The sequence below is a fragment of the Dipodomys spectabilis genome, unplaced genomic scaffold (assembly GCF_019054845.1).
Source record: "Dipodomys spectabilis isolate Male_0828 unplaced genomic scaffold, ASM1905484v1 ptg000213l, whole genome shotgun sequence".
Classification (NCBI taxonomy): Eukaryota; Metazoa; Chordata; class Mammalia; order Rodentia; family Heteromyidae; genus Dipodomys; species Dipodomys spectabilis.
In genome coordinates, this window is record NW_024870890.1 from 279,469 (window position 1) to 300,114 (window position 20,646).

The following is a 20,646-nucleotide window of genomic DNA, read 5'->3' on the forward strand; positions in this document are numbered from 1 at the left end:
GGCCCCCTCACCCCTCCACCCCCCCCACACCCCCCATGCCTCTCCCTGCCCGGCCCCCTCACCCCTCCACAGCCCCCCCCACAGCCCCTGTGCCTCTCCCTGCCCGGCCCCCTCACCCCTCCACACCCCCACACCCCCCGTGCCTCTCCCTGCCCGGCCCCCTCACCCCTCCACACCCCCACACCCCCCGTGCCTCTCCCTGCCCGGCCCCCTCACCCCTCCACAGCCCCCCCCACAGCCCCTGTGCCTCTCCCTGCCCGGCCCCCTCACCCCTCCACCCCCCCCACAGCCCCCGTGCCTCTCCCTGCCCGGCCCCCTCACCCCTCCGCCCCCCACACCCCCTGTGCCTCTCCCTGCCCGGCCCCCTCACCCCTCCACCCCCCCCACACCCCCCATGCCTCTCCCTGCCCGGCCCCCTCACCCCTCCACAGCCCCCCCCACAGCCCCTGTGCCTCTCCCTGCCCGGCCCCCTCACCCCTCCACCCCCCCCACAGCCCCCGTGCCTCTCCCTGCCCGGCCCCCTCACCCCTCCACCCCCCCACACCCCCTGTGCCTCTCCCTGCCCGGCCCCCTCACCCCTCCGCCCCCCCCACACCCCCCGTGCCTCTCCCTGCCCGGCCCCCTCACCCCTCCACACCCCCACACCCCCTGTGCCTCTCCCTGCCCGGCCCCCTCACCCCTCCGCCCCCCACAGCCCTGTGCCTCTCCCTGCCCGGCCCCCTCACCCCTCCACCCCCCCCACAGCCCCCGTGCCTCTCCCTGCCCGGCCCCCTCACCCCTCCGCCCCCCACAGCCCTGTGCCTCTCCCTGCCCGGCCCCCTCACCCCTCCGCCCCCCCCACACCCCCCGTGCCTCTCCCTGCCCGGCCCCCTCACCCCTCCGCCCCCCCCACACCCCCTGTGCCTCTCCCTGCCCGGCCCCCTCACCCCTCCGCCCCCCCCACACCCCCCGTGCCTCTCCCTGCCCGGCCCCCTCACCCCTCCACACCCCCACACCCCCTGTGCCTCTCCCTGCCCGGCCCCCTCACCCCTCCGCCCCCCACAGCCCTGTGCTTCTCCCTGCCCGGCCCCCTCACCCCTCCGCCCCCCCCACACCCCCTGTGCCTCTCCCTGCCCGGCCCCCTCACCCCTCCACCCCCCCCACACCCCCTGTGCCTCTCCCTGCCCGGCCCCCTCACCCCTCCACCCCCCCCACACCCCCCGTGCCTCTCCCTGCCCGGCCCCCTCACCCCTCCACAGCCCCCCCCACAGCCCCTGTGCCTCTCCCTGCCCGGCCCCCTCACCCCTCCACCCCCCCCCACAGCCCCCGTGCCTCTCCCTGCCCGGCCCCCTCACCCCTCCGCCCCCCACAGCCCTGTGCTTCTCCCTGCCCGGCCCCCTCACCCCTCCGCCCCCCCCACACCCCCTGTGCCTCTCCCTGCCCGGCCCCCTCACCCCTCCGCCCCCCCCACAGCCCCCGTGCCTCTCCCTGCCCGGCCCCCTCACCCCTCCACCCCCCCCACAGCCCCCGTGCCTCTCCCTGCCCGGCCCCCTCACCCCTCCACCCCCCCCACACCCCCTGTGCCTCTCCCTGCCCGGCCCCCTCACCCCTCCACCCCCCCCACACCCCCTGTGCCTCTCCCTGCCCGGCCCCCTCACCCCTCCACCCCCCACAGCCCCTGTGCCTCTCCCTGCCCGGCCCCCTCACCCCTCCACCCCCCCCACACCCCCTGTGCCTCTCCCTGCCCGGCCCCCTCACCCCTCCACCCCCCCCCCCACACCCCCTGTGCCTCTCCCTGCCCGGCCCCCTCACCCCTCCACCCCCCCCCACACCCCCTGTGCCTCTCCCTGCCCGGCCCCCTCACCCCTCCACCCCCCCCCCACACCCCCTGTGCCTCTCCCTGCCCGGCCCCCTCACCCCTCCACCCCCCCCCCACAGCCCCCGTGCCTCTCCCTGCCCGGCCCCCTCACCCCTCCACAGCCCCCCCCACAGCCCCCGTGCCTCTCCCTGCCCGGCCCCCTCACCCCTCCACAGCCCCCCCCACAGCCCCCGTGCCTCTCCCTGCCCGGCCCCCTCACCCCTCCGCCCCCCACACCCCCTGTGCCTCTCCCTGCCCGGCCCCCTCACCCCTCCGCCCCCCCACACCCCCCGTGCCTCTCCCTGCCCGGCCCCCTCACCCCTCCACCCCCCACAGCCCCTGTGCCTCTCCCTGCCCGGCCCCCTCACCCCTCCACCCCCCACAGCCCCTGTGCCTCTCCCTGCCCGGCCCCCTCACCCCTCCACCCCCCCCACACCCCCCGTGCCTCTCCCTGCCCGGCCCCCTCACCCCTCCACCCCCCACAGCCCCTGTGCCTCCCCCTGCCCGGCCCCCTCACCCCTCCGCCCCCCACAGCCTCTCCCTGCCCGGCCCCCTCACCCCTCCGCCCCCCACAGCCCCTGCCTGCCTGTCCTTCACTGTTGTTCGTTCACATGTGAGAGGAGACATGTGATATCGGAGGCGCGGGCTCACTCCGGCTCACCTTTAACCTACACATCGCCACGAGGTTGTGGCTCCCTGCAGACTGACTAACCGCACCCCTCTGCAGGCAACGCTTGTCCGCTGCATTTCCCCTTCTCCGAGCTCCGGCCAGCTGCGTGCTGCCTCCGAGACTGCGCGCTGTGAGCTGCCACACGCCAGCGGCTGCAGCGCCCACGGCCCTGCTCGGGAAGAGTTCATGCTCCACTGGGCAGTGTAATGCCCGGGGCTGGGAAGAGAGACGCGTGTGCCCCAGGTCAGGCTTCCTAAGTGCCTTCTTCTGCGTGCAAGCATGCACACCTGTAAGACAGGGTCCTGTCCATACGACACGAAGCACAAGCATGCACACAATACACACCATACGCATCACACCACGAGATACACGCCACACGCACCACACTGTGCCCTGCATGCGTGACACACACCCCACGCGCGCACACACAGGGCGTGAGCATGCAGGACACGGGTGGCAGGCGGATGGCAGGGAGAGCAGCCCTGGTGTGTCCCTGGCTCCCACCTTCGGCGGACTTGCTGATCTGCAGGGCCGCTTGGAGAAAAGGAGGAGTGCTGGCCAGAAAAGCAGTCACAGGGAGGGCCTGTGTGACAGAGCGGGGAAGGAGCTGGGGGCTCTGTCCTCTGGACGACAGGAAGCATCCAGAGTCCCTCCGGGAGTCCCGGATAATTAGTGCGGGACGCGCTCATTAATTACGCTCAAACACAGGCAGCCTGCGCTCACGCTCCTGATGGCTCTCTAGACATCTCTTAAATCACAAGGAGAAAACAAAGATAATTCTAGATTTCTCGGCATGCGTGGAACTGCATCTGTCTATTCCTGATTGTGACTGGTCTATCCATAAAGCCCCAAATTTGAAGTACATTTTCTGATGTTTATTCTTCCTTGAGCTTGCAGTCCTGAAAGTTTGTTGCATGTGTTTTCTTAATTACAGTCTGACAGAGCTGTATTTCCCTTTTTGTTTTGGACCTAAACCTAGACCGAACTTCAAGCCTACCCCAAAAGCAACACCTTTTCTTGGATAACCAGGATTCATACATCTGGGTTTTACCTGCCTGGTTTTATCTAGGCTGCACAGCCTTTACAAACTTCCTGGACTTACCTATGCTTTGTTGTGTTTGTTTTTAAAATGGAGATTACTAATGATGTTTATCATTGTTGCTGCAGGATGAGATGACTTATTAATGGCTTAGAATGACCATGGCAAAAGTCAAGGAGTGCACACATGTCTGTATGCTTATGCATGTATAAGTGTGCATGTTTATAACATGCATTTACACACTTTTAGACGTGATGGAGATGATGATTAGATCGATGTTAAATAGACGGATCGAAGATAGACGACACACAGAGCTACGACCCCCCCAACCCTCACCCAAATGCATCCTCTCAAATTTGCACCCCTCCACACAATTCCAATGCCATACATCCTGCCATGGGAGGCTTCATCTTGTGTGCTTTTCTGCCTACTAATGCCATACATCCTGCCATGGGAGGCTTCATCTTGTGTGCTTTTCTGCCTACTAATGCCATACATCCTGCCATGGGAGGCTTCATCTTGTGTGCTTTTCTGCCTACTAATGCCATACATCCTGCCATGGGAGGCTTCATTTTGTGTGCTTTTCTGCCTACTAATGCCATACATCCTGCCATGGGAGGCTTCATTTTGTGTGCTTTTCTGCCTACTCTAGTATTCCCGCTCTTCCCCCACAAAGTACTGGCCCCTGTGCTTGTTTGACATGGCACTCCCACATTTTATAAGTTATGATTGTGTGCCCATCGACTGTTTTGTGGACATGTATGTGTCACTATTCGATGTATGCAGAGTTTGCCTGGCTCCATGAAGAAGCCATCTCCTTATCCCAGCATCCCAGGGCTCAAATCCTTCATCTGCAAATCAGGATAGGACGCAGGACTTCAGGATGGCTTAAATGATCACACGGTGCACAGTGACCAGGCTCTCGGAGCCTGCATAGCTGAGGACCAATAAAAGGTGGCTATTTCCAGCACTATCTTTTGAACTTGGGATAAGTGAGGCACATCTTAAAGGCGTTTCTGTCTTATCTTTAATATTCCTTACAGCACAAAGCTTAGAGAAATGTTAGAACTGTGCACTATTTTAATAGAACAAGGAAAAAGGAAGCTATGGGCCTTGCCTGCCACTTTCCTTCCTCATTCTAAGCCCGGAAGCCATCCTTGGTGCTACTTTTTCTTGCAGGGGCTGACCTTGTGTTAAGACAGAGAGTGAAGGTTGGGCAGAGAGCGTAATGTTGTTTGGAGATTGTGCTGTGCGTGTTGGGAGGGGGGGGGGGGGGTCAGAGCTTTTGAGAGACAGGCAGGGCAGGAGACGCCCTGGGTGAGTCCTGGGGGTCCTCCCTAGGTGGAAGGCATCTGTGGGACCATGGGCTTCAGGCCCCAGGGAGCTGGAATGTGCTGGTTGGGGGATGGGCACCAAAGCATTGACTTCAAAGGGTTCCCAGAGCCTGGAGTTTGCAGGGAATTTCTGCCTTTTCTTGTGACTTCCTATCATGATTTATGCAAAGCCTTGTTTTGTTTAGATTTGGACTGTCCATTTTTGGAGAAGTATACTTCATCACAAAGATATCTTGAATGCATGAGTCTAGAAGAAAGGCGAAGATTTATTAACTTTTCAGTAAATTCTAGATGGAATGGTATTAACTTTTACACTTTCTTTTGCTCAAAAAACAAAGAAATGTTTAATGTGCCAAGCATTTCATACTAAAAATAAATAAATTAGAAATGCTATTCTGTGTATACGTTTGTTCCTACTCTTGAAATCAGCCCAATTCAGAAAGCATGCAAGGTTAAAACTAGCTTGGTAAATTGTAGGTGCTACATCTAAAAATAAGTGAAAAACAGTATCAGTGCAAAACTCTAGAACTTACATGAAATTTACAAAATAAATACTGGTGTAGACATTTAAAAATACTGATTGATAGATTTATAGACTGATGATACGTAGATTGATGCCTATGGTTTGCAAAAATACTGAAGGAAAACATACAAAGAAGGATAGGAAAAAAGTTTCTTCCCGGATACTAAGCTAACAGGAATATTGGTTCATTTCTCCTCAGGCATTTTGTGATTCATTCTCAAAACAGATGTGAAAGTCATCCCTGCCTTCAGCGGAGCTCAAGCAAATGTCAGTACAGACTTGATGTTTTTATCTAATAAGGAATTACGACTTTATTAATTTATGTAAGCTCATTATACATTTGTCAGCCAGTATTTATGTTTTATACTCGGTCCAGTAAACATTCTTAATCAAATTGGTTGTTAGCTTTCAAATTGTTTCCTTTATTCTTAAAACAAATTGAGAGCTACCTCACTTGTGATCTAGCTAAATCTAGCTATCTTGTTTCCAAGAATTTTCCATTTCCATTCCAAGAACAGATATTTTCCCGTGAGTGCTTTGAAATAAAGATGATGGTTAATTAAACGCTGATTCCGCTCTCATTTGGAAGCATGCACTTACAGCAAACCAGGTGACTGTATGTGGTTGAACTGCTTGCTTGTATACCCTCCGTCCGGACATCAATGCTGCTCATCCCAAATTCTATCCTGTTTTACTAGTAAAGCATTACAAGCTGTTGTAACAGTTTGGAGAGTCTTATCATCTACATTATGACTTGGTATAAAGCTTAGTAAGTTTCCTGTTCCTTTAGTAATTAACTACTTTTTTATTTCAAATTCAATTTTTTTGTGTTTTGGTTAAGACCCAAAAAAGAGCCAAGTGAGAGCTAGTCAGATTGGTGGTAACCTGTAGATGACATCTCTCTTCTTCTTGAGGAATTGGTTGGTCTTAGAATTGATTTATACTTTTTTATGTATATAATGTTTAGTCATGAAAGTCTTACATTTTTGAAGCCCCAATTAACTTCTTACACTATAATTGTGGTGCTTGTTTTTGGAGTGCGGCCTTCCTCCTCTTCCTCGCTAGGTGGAGGTTTAAGGTGAAGAGATTTGTTGTCTCAATCTTCGGGTTTATTTCTGCTTGTTTAGTCCTATCAGTGTCTTTTGGTAACTTTTCCAGTTTCTAGGTGAGCCGTAGGGATGGTAACTGTCCACAGTGGAGATCTGCAGCATTTGTCAGAACTCCCAGTCCTGGTGGTGACCATCAGCGAATCGGCACCAGGTTTGTTTTGGGTGTCATTTTTTTCGATGTTATCAACCGTATCATTCATGCTAAGCATTGGTGGTTAGTTTGTCTGCCCTGCCTCTGTCTCCTACCCTTTTCTCTCCCCAACGGGTGCATATGTGTGCATAGACACACACACACACAGAGGAAAACTGTTTATCTCTGGGCATAGGTGAGGGAAGGTAAGATGCAGCCGTGAATGACCTTCCTGCGCGCCTTGCATGTGGACCACAGGTGAGAAACCTTCCTGCTCCTGGCGGCCCCGTGCTCCTGGGCCAGCCCCAGCCACTACTTCCAAAGCCTGCTCTTATTGGCAACTTGGTGCTAGCCGGGAGAACCCTTCACAGCCAACCTGGAGATCACCAGTGAAATTCAGGATTCATTTGCTTTTGGGTAGAGGAACGTCCTGTGCATCTTCCAAACGTGAGGTGTTTGTTAGCCAAGGCCTAGGACCTCAACAGAGATCTCCTCTCCCTTCCTTGAATGTAGGCTTGCAGGCCTCCGAAATGCTTCATCACATACCCACACTATCTCTCTATCATAATCTCCGTGTGTGTGTGTGTGTGTGTGTGTGTGTGTGAGACAAAACAGTTTTCTGTCTAATTCAACCCTGATGTGCTGCACAACTGGACTCTGCAGCCCTTACACGTAAACCCCACTGGAGCACTTGGTGATGATGAACCAGCCGGCCTCCCCGTCCACACAGCACCTACTTAATCCACGGCTCCTACTCCCTCCCGCGTGACAGAGGAACCACATAATCTTCAAGTGGAACTCTCCCTGCCTCTGCTCTGAACACTTACAGAGGAAACAGGAGAGTGTGGAGGCTCATCGCCGGCAGCTGAGGGAGAAGGTAAGCCACCCTGCGTGGATGCAAGCCTCTGCTTCCTCTGGGGTCAAAGGGCAGAGATGGTGCTTGCCTGGAGGTCCAGCGGCGGCTGATTTATGACAGCCAAACAGCTGGCATGTCTGCTCTTCCACTAAATTTTGTCTCCTGACTCACAAAAAGTGCCTGGAGACAGCGAAGGTAGTAAACAAGAAAGACAATAATCCCAGTTCACCCTACGCTAACATTATTTTTACTTGCAGCACTAACTGTGGAATATAAAGAATGCCTGTTAGAACATCCTATAATTCTTCCCAGCATTCAAGAGCTTTAACCTGGAGTACTGAATCATTTCAGGTAGTGCAGAGTTTATACCAGTCCTAAAGACTTAAGTGTGTATATATATATATATATATATATATATATACACACACACATATATATGTATATATACCTATATATGTATATATACACATATATACGTATATATGTGTATATATGTGCATATATATGCACATAGATATATATGCACACACTGTATTAACTGAAATTACTGACTCATATAAATTACATAATTTTTCAGTAAACTATGGTGCGTTTTTAAAAAATCATTTTACTTCAATTCCTAATTATCTCCTATCATAAATTGTGGTTCTCTCTTGAAATTTAGCATAAAAGTAAGACAAGAGTACAAGTATGTATCCCTTATTTGCACTGATGTTGGGATCAGTCTAGAACTCTTACTGACTGAGCGTCTGATTCACATGCACCCACTTCTGCTGGACATTTGTAACTTGGGTCTCACAGTCCCCCCTGCACTGCTCGCCACTCTGCCTCTGAACCAGAGGCAGGCCTTCAGGAGCTGTGCCAAGGGGGTCTCTGACCTTGTGGCTGTCTGTGAAGGTCAACAAATAGAAAATATGGCAGAAAAGCAGGACAGAGGCTCTGTCCTTGGTCTTCCCCCTTGCTGAGTATTACAGCTTGGTTGCATGGCGTCTGGCAAAGCCACAGTTCCCATCCAGACATCTTTGTAGACATGTCTCCTTCAAGGTCCCAGGTCCCCATCTACCCCTTGGCCGGGCGGAAGACGGAAGCCTCCATGGTCCAGGGCCTACGCTGTCCCTGCAGCTTGCTATAAAGTCGAGCCAACAACAACAGACGCATCACGGTACTAGCTAAACTCTCCTCAGATGACTTCATCAGTGCCTGTAACCTCTTCCAGGCCACGACAAACCAATGCCAGGGTGGTAGAAGGGAGAGGAAGAGCAAGACATGGTTCCTGCTAGCAAATCGGGAGGCGCAGGGTAGAGGCCCGGCCGACACCGCGCACAGGCAGGCCTGCAGGGGTGGCGTGAGCAGGCTGTGCGAGGGGGCCCTGCACACCACAGGGTAGAGGCCCGGCCGACACCGCACACGGGCAGGCCTGCAGGGGTGGCGTGAGCAGGCTGTGCGAGGGGGCCTTGCACACCTGGTCACTGTCTTGCAATTGTTAATGATGTCTAAATGCAGGGCTCACATTTTTATTCTGCACTGGGCTTCACAGATTATATAGCCACTCCTGTAAATGTGCTGCAGATGTTGGATATAAATACAATTCTAACAACAATAACAGATATTTACTGGGTCTTACTGTGTTTCATTCAATACATCCAACAGCCAAGGAGAAAGGGGCTGGCCTTAGCCATACTTTTCAAGTGAAGAGCCAGAGGCACAGAGAGCTCAAGTCTCCTTCTCAAAGTCACACTGCTAGAAAGAACAGGATAGAGGACTCTAATCTGGCGTCCTGGCTTCCTCTCTACAATCTACTTCCGTACTGAAGACACAGAAAAGGAATTAATTCAGTTTAATAGTAACTTACAGCTGGAAGACAGGGCAGGAGCCAAGCATTCTCAGCGTTAGATGCTGGAAAGGACTGGAGAGCCAGGAATGAGATCTACACCTATTAAGGAACACTGAACACTTTATATCATGATGTCACACAATAGATGATGGATTTTACCAACCTTACAAAAATCAAGGCTTTTCTCCAACCTGGACTTATCCCGGAGTTCCGAATACAATTTAAGTCAGGCTTCTGTCTGTCACTTCTGACCTTTGTAAGCTATTTTCTTCTTAACAATTCCAGAAAACCCGGCTAACAATAACCAGATAGGCTGTCAACATTTACTTATGGAGAGAAATTAAATAAACATAATATCTAAGATATATTAGGTTCATTTGCTTCTAAAATACAGGACTATTTCTTGTAAAGCCAACACCAACTCCCCATGGCTTATGAGCAGAAAAATGAAAGGACTTATCATTATGAAAACAAGGGTGGTCACTGTCTCAGAAACTGTCAAATGGCAGGATCTCTATAAACTCTCCAGACTGATGCGCTGTTTCCGTATCTAAGCATCGCATCATGGTGGTTTAACGCTGAACAGAGAGTAAAGTTCTTTCTGGACGGGTCTTTCTGGACAGGGAGGCTGATTGATGCTGTTTTCTTTGCTTCTCAACCTACTAAAGAGTTTCTAATTGATCTAAAAGTGGTTTCTAAACATTTTCTACTTTAATCGTTTTTGTTTCTATCTTTCTAGAATATAATCTCTCCACCTGGATTGGGTAAACCACGTGCAAGCCAAGAGTGATTTCTACAGGGGGCTGTGGAGAAGCAGGTGACTGGCTATCACTTGGACCTCACTGTCAAGCTCTGTGAGCCGAGCCTCACACTCCCCACCTGAGGGCAGAGACCAAGCAAGCCGCTTCCCTCCAAAGAAACCAGCCACTGCCAGAGCAGCTAGGCGCTCCGGCAGGTGCCTCGGCCAAGGCTATTATTCTAAGAGATGGGCAAGCGGGAAATGCCGCGGCTCAGCCGTAAGACACGAAGCGGAGGTGCGGAGCGCACCCACAGACACTGCTCAGAACAAGGACCCCTTGTTCCTCCAGCCCTCCATGCACACACAGGGTGCCTCCTCCTTAAGCTGCAGGGCACTTACAGCTAGCTATTCCATGATTTATGGCTGGGGATGCGAGCAGCCTTCTGTGTGCCCCTGGCACACACCACACACACAACACCACATACACCATCACACACCGCACACACCACATACACACATAGCATCGTACCACATACCACATACAACATCACTGTACACACCATCATACACCACATACCATCACACACCACACACACACATAGCATTATACCACACACCATATACAACATCAAACACTGTACACACTATCATACACCGCACACACCATCACACACCACCACATACCATCACACACCACACACACCACCACATACCATTACACACCATCACACACCACACACACCATCACACACACCACACACACACACACACACAGCATTATACCACACATCATATACAACATCAAACACTGCACACACCACGCACACCACCACATACCATCATACACCACACACACACATAGCATCATACCACACACCATATACAACATCAAACACTGCACACACCATCACACGCCACACACACCATTACATACCACACACACCATCACACATCACACACACCACCACATACCCTCACACGCCACCACACACCACCACACATCACACACCATCACACACCACACACACCACACACACGGCTACACGGCAAACTGAGGCCTCTGCACACTCCACTGGCAGGACTCGAAGGCCGGACTTCCAGGACATTTCACTGCATTTCGCTGACCGCCCGTCTCCCTCCACCTCACGCCTGTGTCTGCCTCCAACAATCCTACCTGATGCGTCTATCCTGGCATCCTCTGCTCCCAGCACAAAGATGGAAGACACGACTTCTTCAGGGAAGTGAAGAGAGTTAACAAAGTCAAACCGAGGACCTCAGTAACTCGATCAACTGGAGGGCAATTGTTTGAAGGGTTGATTTGTATTATTTATGTTTAGGAAGGCATTCTTTCTTTCCATTTTCCCCTTTTAAATTTCCCCCTTCACATTTCCTATTATGTTACAAAGTAATGAAGGCAAAAAAAAGAGACAGGTCTGTGCCCTGGGGGGCTGAGGCGGAGACAGCAGGGGTGGCGGTGTCTCCACCCACGGGGAAGCAAATTCTCCCCTGGCTGCACCTCTGCCCTGCTTCAGATGGGACGGGTCGGGATGGGATGGGGTGGGACGGGGTGGGATGGGACGGGATGCTATGGGATGTTATGGGATGGGATGGGATGGGATGTTATGGGATGGGGATGGGATGGGATGGGGTGGGATGGGATGGGATGCTATGGGATGTTATGGGATGGGGATGCTATGGGACAGGATGTTATGGGATGTTATGAGATGGGATGTTATGGGATGTTATGAGATGGGATGTTATGGGATGGGGATGGGATGTTATGGGATGGGATGGGGTGGGATGGGATGGGATGCTATGGGATGTTATGGGATGGGGATGGGATGTTATGGGATGGGATGTTATGGGATGGGGATGGGATGGGATGGGATGGGATGGGATGTTATGTTATGGGATGTTATGGGATGTTATGTTATGGGATGGGATGTTATGGGATGTGATGTTATGGGATGGGATGTTATGGGATGGGATGTTATGGGATGGGGATGGGATGGGATGGGATGGGATGTTATGTTATGGGATGTTATGGGATGTTATGTTATGGGATGGGATGTTATGGGATGGGATGGGATGGGATGTTATGGGATGGGATGTTATGGGATGGGGATGTTATGGGATGGGGATGGGATGGGTTGGGATGTTATGGGATGGGATGTTATGGGATGGGGATGGGATGGGTTGGGATGTTATGGGATGTTATGGGATGTTATGTTATGGGATGGGGATGTTATGGGATGGGGATGGGATGGGTTGGGATGTTATGGGATGGGATGTTATGGGATGGGGATGGGATGGGTTGGGATGTTATGGGATGGGATGTTATGGGATGGGGATGGGATGGGTTGGGATGTTATGGGATGGGATGGGATGTTATGGGATGGGATGGGATGTTATGGGATGGGATGTTATGGGATGGGATGTTATGGGATGGGATGGGATGTTATGGGATGGGATGTTATGGGATGGGATGGGATGTTATGGGATGGGGATGGGATGGGATGGGATGCTATGGGATGGGATGTTATGGGATGGGATGGGATGTTATGGGATGGGATGGGATGTTATGGGATGAGGATGGGATGGGTTGGGATGTTATGGGTTGGGATGTTATGGGATGGAATGTTATGGAATGGGATGTTATGGGATGGAATGTTATGGGATGGGGATGGGATGGGATGCTATGGGATGGGATGTTATGGGATGGGATGTTATGGGATGGGATGTTATGGGATGGGATGGGATGTTATGGGATGGGATGTTATGGGATGGGATGGGTTGGGATGTTATGGGATGGGATGGGATGGGATGGGTTGGAATGCAATGGGATGGGATGTTATGAGATGGAATGTTATGGGATGGGGATGGGATGGGATGGGATGGGTTGGGATGCTATGGGATGGGATGTTATGGGATGGAATGTTATGGGATGGGGATGCTATGGGATGGGATGTTATGGGATGGGGATGGGATGGGAGGGGAAGGGATGGGTATGGGATGCTCTCCAGTGGGTGGAGGCTGCCTTTGGCCAACCTTCTCCATTGAAGAACAGGCAGGAGATGGTACCCAAAGTCTCAAACTGTTACAAATTGATTTTCAAGTGGTCTAAGCCTCTGGCCATGAAGAAATGAAGACCAAAGGCAAACCCCAGGAAGGGTGGGGGAGGGAGGTGGGTGCCAGGTTCTCTGTGAGCCACCCAGGAAAGGCAGGGGTGTGGAGCAGGGAAGGCAGGAATGCAGAGGGAGGGGAGATGGCGAGACACAGCAGGGTGCCAGGCTTGGGGCGGGGGCGGAGGCCCACGTGGCCAGGCCTCTGTGTTCATACTTTCTAATTCCGGCTGTTGTTTGTTATTACAATTTTGAAACTGCCTACCTATGACTATTAAAATTTTCTTTAAGAAAAAAATTTATTAAACAATGATGGTTAACTTTTGGGATCCATGCCAGCTATTGGACCTCAAGTATATCCACAGACCTCCTGCTCACACTTACAATGCACGGGTCCCTGGGAGGCGGGCACACTCTCTACCTTCAGAGACATCCTTCTCTGCAAAAGGCACAGGTTTGGAAAGAGTGATTGCTGTTGAACTCAGCACTAGTCCTTGTTACCTTGGCCTTGCTGGTATAACCAGGAACTCACTGTCTAATAAAGTCAGGTGACCCCTAGTCAACCAGCCCCTCCCAGAATGCCTTGCGTGTATTTATGCTGCACGTGTGTCTGTGTATGTCACATGCATGTTACTGGCTCTGCAGGAGACGTTACGGAGATGAGCATTTCCTGGTGGATCTCTACACAAACTCCTCTTCAATATCTGTCAACCTAAGGCATGAGCACAGTTTTTCTTCCAGTGTCAGGAAACGTTAATAAAAAATTATTTTCCAATTATGAAAGACTCTTTGAAACTCACAACATGCTTAGGTAAACAGGAAATATACTTCAGTATGAAAGGCATGTAATCTAATCCTTCTCTTCATCTGCATACGTGTTTAATACACCAACCAACTAGACACTTGAAAAAGAGCTGTTAAAAAAAGTTACCACGTTATTTTTATCATTAACAAAGTTAAGTAGTAGTGACTAAATAAAAAGCCCACTGATATTCAGTAACTCTAGTTTAAAAAAGAGAGAGAGCTCAGTCTGCCAGCCTATAATACATGATTGCCAAAATTTGGCCTAGGAATTATGTATGAGAGAGTGGAAAGTTTCTAGTCACAATTCATCATTTATATGATTTCTTTAAAACAGACTAAAGTAGTTTTAAGGTAAAATATGTAACATGTTTGATGTTATATTTACATATTTATATGCGTTAGGTCAGTTTCTTTGCCTCTTATTTTGCCTTTAGTGAATTATAATTCTTTTTACTTAGGAACACAAAATCAATCTCACTTGAATTTTAAGAAGACATCTTAGTAAATACGAATGCGAGTTTGGATTAAGGCCGATTGTTCTTGTTCTGCAAAACTTAGGCTGGGAAAAGAAAAGTCTTCCTGAAGGAGGAAATAAATGCAGAATATCTGTCATTTGACTTGAAAACAGGCGTTCTTCAAAAAGGCTGTTAGGAGATCCTTTCTACTTGATTCCTCCAGTGATGGCTGATGTCCACAGACCCCTACCTCACAGTTACAGCTCCGTGCCCTCAGAGCAAACCCCGACTGGCTGTTAGCTGGTTGGCTCATCTCCACTAGGTCCCCCCCACAGCCACCTCGCCTAAGACACTGAGAAAGCAGAATGCCCGAGTCCTGTTGGAGCGTGAAGCCCTTCGCTGGCTAGGGACGCCTCACTAGAGGGCTCGGGGAGTCTGGCTGCCTCTTCCTCTTTCTGCTCTAGTTTACTCTGGGAGAAACGCAAAGGTTAAATCTTTTTGTTTTTTCTCAAGAGTGACTGGCTGTGAGTTCTGTGAAGGTTTCTTCTAGGGTCATAAAACCGGGGTTCATTTCTCCCCCACTCTACTAGCAGACATTTGCCTACTCTCAGACTCAGTTTTGCAGTCATTTTTGTTGTCAGACATTTCTTGTAGAATTTCACTACTCAGCAAGCATGATAGAAGGAAGTAATGTTTTCTCTTTTTTATTGTGAAAATACTGTACAGAGGGGTTAAAATTACATGGGCAAGGTGGAAGTAATGTTTTCTAAAGTTTAGAACCAATATTACTTCTCAAGGCCACAGTGGAAATCTGTATTTCTTGGTATAAGCCATAAACTTATGAATCGCTATGTGATAATATGAACAATAGAAAATGTATTGATTTAAAAGCGCAAGTACTTAATCAAGTTTTTTTTTAAGAAAAAGATTCTAAACGTTACTGAATAAAACTCTTTGTTCTCTGGGTTTTTAGTTTATCGTGTTAGTTTATGGGTACAACGAATCTTGATCAATGTCCTTTATTATATACTCATATCAGAAAGAATGGCATACAAATTTAAAAATTGTACTTAAAACCTTTCTACAACATAGAGGATTATAAATGGTCAAAATAAAATTTTATCAGGACAAGTGCAGGGCTGAACTATAGCACATTCTGCTGTCAGATTTTAGATGGCATTCCTTGTGATTTCTTTTTGAATGCATAAATTACACTAAGTTGGATTTTTTTCTATGACGACAGTGAAACTAACTGAAATCCGCAAATAGTATTTCAGAAATGCTGCAAAGTGAAATGTTCCATGAGCCACATCTCCATCACTCTTACAGCAGGAAGAAGCAATGAAACTAGTTGGGAACTGACTACATTTAGAAGTTCCCACTGAGCCTGTTATTTACGTGGAGAGAAAAGGTCCACAGCACCTGATGGGTGCAACCAATAGCCCGGCCCCTGCGCTCGGAGCGCCTCCCAACCATGGGAGCCAGCGGCTGGCTACGCATCGCACCCCAGGACAGCACTGTAAACAAAAATGAAGAGGGGATATTAAGCAAATACTGCAAAAACATCCGCGTGACACTAAGATCAGGGGCTAACTTTCCTCTGAAAGACTAAGAGGCGATAGGTGAGGAGACTTTTAACTGAAATACATAATAAAGCACATTAACTTTAAGCCAGTGCAGATTGCATTTTTAAACTCACGGCACATTATTAAACTCTCAGTTCCTTCCCGTGGGTTCAGTTTGTGGGTAAAAATTTTAGTCTTCAAAATTAGGTATGTTCTAGTGTTATTTTCCTTTGAATGTCTGAAGGCACTACCTTCACCTTCAGTTTGTACTAAAATACTTACAGCCTTGGTGAAATCATTTTAAGTTGGTAAGCCCCTAATGTCATTGAGAAAGGAAACACTAGACATTAAATATCATTTGATGTTGTATTTTAAAAGAACCAGGCATTGAGTAAAATTCAACTTTAAAAATTACTCACTAATATTGTCATTGCTACTTTAAACCTCAACATAAAAATACCATCTCAAGTATTAAGTAAGTTCTACGTAGGCAAAGACCATCATAGCATGCTTTAGCTTTCTCTTGCTTGTGGAATAAAGCAAATAGGTACGGCATCCCTTCATCATTAAAGTGAAGAAATGTTAGATTGAGACTTCTTCTCTAACATATTTTTCCATGTGATTCCAGAAGCCCATCCTGGACTCCTTGGTGATCACACTTTATTGTACTGGATGAGCTTGGTAAATTTCGTATCAATATTATTACAGTAGCAGCTTCCTCATGAGAGGTTTTAAGTAGGAATGGCTGTCTATATTTAAGTGTTCATTTGTATTTTTTCTTCTTTGCCCAAAGCACTGTTATCCTCATAAATTTCCCTGTTTTAGACCACTGGCTTTTTATTCGTATATATTTAAGTGAGGTTGAAAGTTTTACAATATCTGAAAAGACCCAAATCTACCCACACTGTCACACTATGATTGTTTGATTTTAGCTGTTCACATTAAACATACATACATACATATATATATATATATATATATATATAAATTAGTATAGACTTGGTTTCCGGAAGCAAAAAAACAAAAAAAACAAAAACAACCTTACATGATGTCAGTAAAAGAAAGGAAACAGAAGCTAGAGAGGAGAGTTACAGAAAATGACTTTATATAAACAGGACCACCTACCAGGCAGCTACTTTGCCATCAGGAAACCATCGGTGCGGTAAGAAGGCAGACTAAGAAATAAAAGAACAACATACCTAAGTTGACCAAGCTCATGACCATGTCTGCGTCGTTCAGGAAGCTGGTGTCGTGCAGGCTGGGGAGGGGGGGGCTCTGGGTGGTCAGCGGGGCTGCTCGGGACAGCTGCGTGTGGCCCGGACACCCACTCGCAGAGGCCGTGGGCCCCGTTCTCGGCCCTCTGCTCTCCCCTGCCAGGGATGGCCTCACCGAGTACCCCCGCTCCTCGGGGTTCTCCTCACTGGCCATGGCGTTGTATAGGTCCAGCATGAAGAGAGGTGCAGAGGATGCCTGCTTGCCAGGGGAGAAAGGCCGTGGTCTGTGTGGCAAGCCCAGGATGGACAGAATCTCCCTCTGTATTTCCCGTCTTTCATGGTTCCGGAGTCTTCTATAAATAAAACTCGAGTGAACATGATTTTCTCCCAAGCCTCCTTTTGCACTGGCCACCAGAACCCAGCCGCTCCCCAGGAAACCCACAATGCCCCCAAGTAAAAACACAGGCAGATGCATTTTTGTCCAAAAGCAAAAGTTGAGATTTCAATCCTTCTTGTCCACTTAGTATATGAAAAAACAAATTCTAAGTTCTTTGGAGACACGTTGTCAGTAGCTGCAGAGACAAAGTTACCTATTCTTCATGACAGAGCCCTCTCCGAGCTCAGCACCCTCACTGGCTTTCCGGTCCTACTTGAAGTATTTTGGAATGTGTCAGGAGTAGTCACTTCTAAGAAAGCTGAACCTCGGGCTTCCAATTATCCACAGTTGTGAAGAGGTTGTGCTTCACCCACGTAGCGAGCAACGGCTAATCTTGTTTGACCAGATGGCCCAGGCATTCCTATGTGAAATGAAGATAAGCAGGCCTTTGGGGTTGGAATGAACGAAAGCGGATCTTCTCTTCTCCTCAACTGTAGTCTCCCAAGTTCTCTTCAAGTGCTCCTGAATTCTTCTCAACCCTTGAGCTCTTTCCAGGACAAGCCCTGATTTCTGAGCTCCCGGTCTATGCTGATCTGCCCCTGGGGGTTGACCTCTGCGCTTGTCCAGCAGCTGATCACCTGAGCATCCTTTATGTCCTCTGGGTGTGAAGCAAGACCCAACGTTGTACCAGGCAAGTCAATGTGTGTCCCTGCATTGAAACCTTTCCTGTTAGTCCATTCAATCCTTCCTCCTCTCACTGCTGATTCCACCTCCAGCAGGCACAAGTCCACCGCCCTCTTCAAGGGAGATCTAAGGAGAAATGTAAGCGCAACCCTGCTGGGGAAGAAGAGGCTTCTCATTGTAACTTGAGACTGGAAAAGCAAAAAGAACTTAACCCTTGTGGTGCCAGCACGGCCTCCATGTTCATAGTTTTATAACCACACATCTGACATAGAACAGTGATGTATGGAGCATACAACTTGCAGGGGGAATAAAAGTCGGTTTTCAAGTAGCAGCCTGGATATTTTGCCACTCATTTTATATAGGGCTCTTTCAGATCTCTCTCCCTCCCTCCCTCCCTCTCTCTCTCTCTCTCTCTCTAATGGCAAGCTTTTAATACACTTCTATTTCAAGTCTCAGGTTACACTAAGTTAGCATGACATGTCTCCTTCCTATATTTGATATTGTTTCTAGTTTTTTGAAGTCACTAAAATTTGCTTCTTGGAAAATGAAAGGACACGTTGAAAACTAGGGTTCATTCACTCTTTCTTCAGGCTAGCCAGTATAAACAAACACATGGAGAATTGACCACCAGTAAATATATTTCAGTTCCCCAAGTGTTAGTTACAATAATTCTAATATAATGTATTAGAAAACCTAGCTTTAAATGTCATTACATATCAAAATTTTAAGCAGAAATGTATATTTATCCTCCTCTTATTAAGTCAGTACAACTGAGGCACAAATATGTGAAGGCGTGCTATCATGGCTCTTTGGAATGTAGATGGAATCACAAATTAGATATTTCCCATGAATTGTACTCAACACTTTTGATTTGTTGTAACCCATACCAGTAAACACAGGTCTGGCTGGTTTTCAAATATTCTTTGTGACTACATGCAAATTGAGATTTGCATTTGTGAAACTGGATGGATAAAATGAGGAAGTGCACACACCTTTCTAAAACCCCAGACTAAATCCAAGGAAATGAGCAAAGTACGTGTTTATCCTTCTAGTTTAATTCCTTTCAAGGTTAGAAGCCTCCAATGTTTCAGTGCTGCTATCATTCTCCTCATAGTTCCTCACTCAGCCCTTACTCCACAGTCCAGCCCCTGTCTGGGAAAGCTTTCTGATACCAATGTGAATTCATTGAGCAAATTCTAGAACTGTTCAGAAATGTTTGTTTTTCCTTACCTAGAGGCCTTGGTTTTGTGTTTAACCTCTTCCTCCATGCCCCCCTCGCCCCCTCTGAGCGGACAAAGCAAAGCCTTCCTCCTCCCAAGTCTTCAGCTGCTCTGTGCAGTCCAGGCCCTGAGAGGACCTGTGAAATCTTACTGTAGACATCGTTTTTCCTATGCAAACTCATTGCAGCAGAATTCAAGGATGCTTTTCATTACGGGCCTTGCTAAAACGTCTTTCTTGATGGAGAACCTTGCAGGATGTCTCAGTAACAGATCTAAATGGTGGCATACATTGAAAACCTCTGCAAAACCAAGACCATCCGTAAGGGAAGCAATATAGCCTCGTAAGAAATGGTTTATGCCCGCGAAGTTATTGGCCTTGTTTATATCATATCCAGACAAACTGGTAAGTGTTGGTCTCCTGTGCAGATTTAAGATCAATTCCTTTTCTTAAAACTGAAAGCTTCTCCTCCAAGCTTACCCTTAGACCCAGCAGGCTGTGATTTCCATCTACTGATTTAAAAAACAAAACAAACCCAGAAAGTGAGGAGTTTACTCCCCACCCCTTACAGCGCAGTTGCAAAGCTTAAACTGGCTGCACTAGAGGAACAACGATTCTGATTTTCTTTCACCTAGACCAATTTTTCTCCTAATCATGTGAAAAATAGAAATGAGACTAGGTGTCACGATCCCCACGGATGGCTTATGATCCCCACAGTGGGAGCGTGCCTAACGACTTACACAGGCTTCCATCGTTCCTTTATGTTGGAAATCCTTTGCTACCGTCACTGGTCAAGCCATAGACTCGCCCCCCCCCCTCCGCCCCCCCCCTCCACCCCCCTCCCCTCCGCCCGCACCCCCTCTGCCCTCCCCTCCGCCTCCCTCCGCCCTCCCCTGTCCCCCCTACCCTCCGCCCGCTCCCCCCTCCGCCCGCCCCCCACCCCTCCCTCCGTCCCCCCCTTCCGCCTGCTCCCCCCTCTGCCCTCCGCCCGCCCCCCACCCCTCCCTCCGTCCCCCCCTCCGCCTGCTCCCCCCTCTGCCCTCCGCCCGCCCTCCCCTCCGCCCGCCCCCCACCCCTCCCTCCACCCCCCTCCGTCCCCCCTCCCTCCCTTCCGCCCGCTCCGCCCTCTGTCCTCCC

The 20,646-nt window shown here is 49.6% G+C and overlaps 1 protein-coding gene across 1 annotated transcript in view; it reads right to left on the minus strand.

The window, feature by feature from the left end:
• The window catches only part of Bmp5 (bone morphogenetic protein 5), an 86,659-nt gene extending 68,814 nt beyond the window's left edge, over nt 1-17,845 (minus strand). Inside the window, exon 1 of the mRNA XM_042696954.1 lies at nt 17,217-17,845. Within this exon, the coding sequence (XP_042552888.1) occupies nt 17,217-17,706 (490 nt within the window). The 5' untranslated portion in view covers nt 17,707-17,845. The remainder of the gene's footprint in view (nt 1-17,216) is intronic.
• Between the last annotated feature and the right edge of the window lie 2,801 nt (nt 17,846-20,646).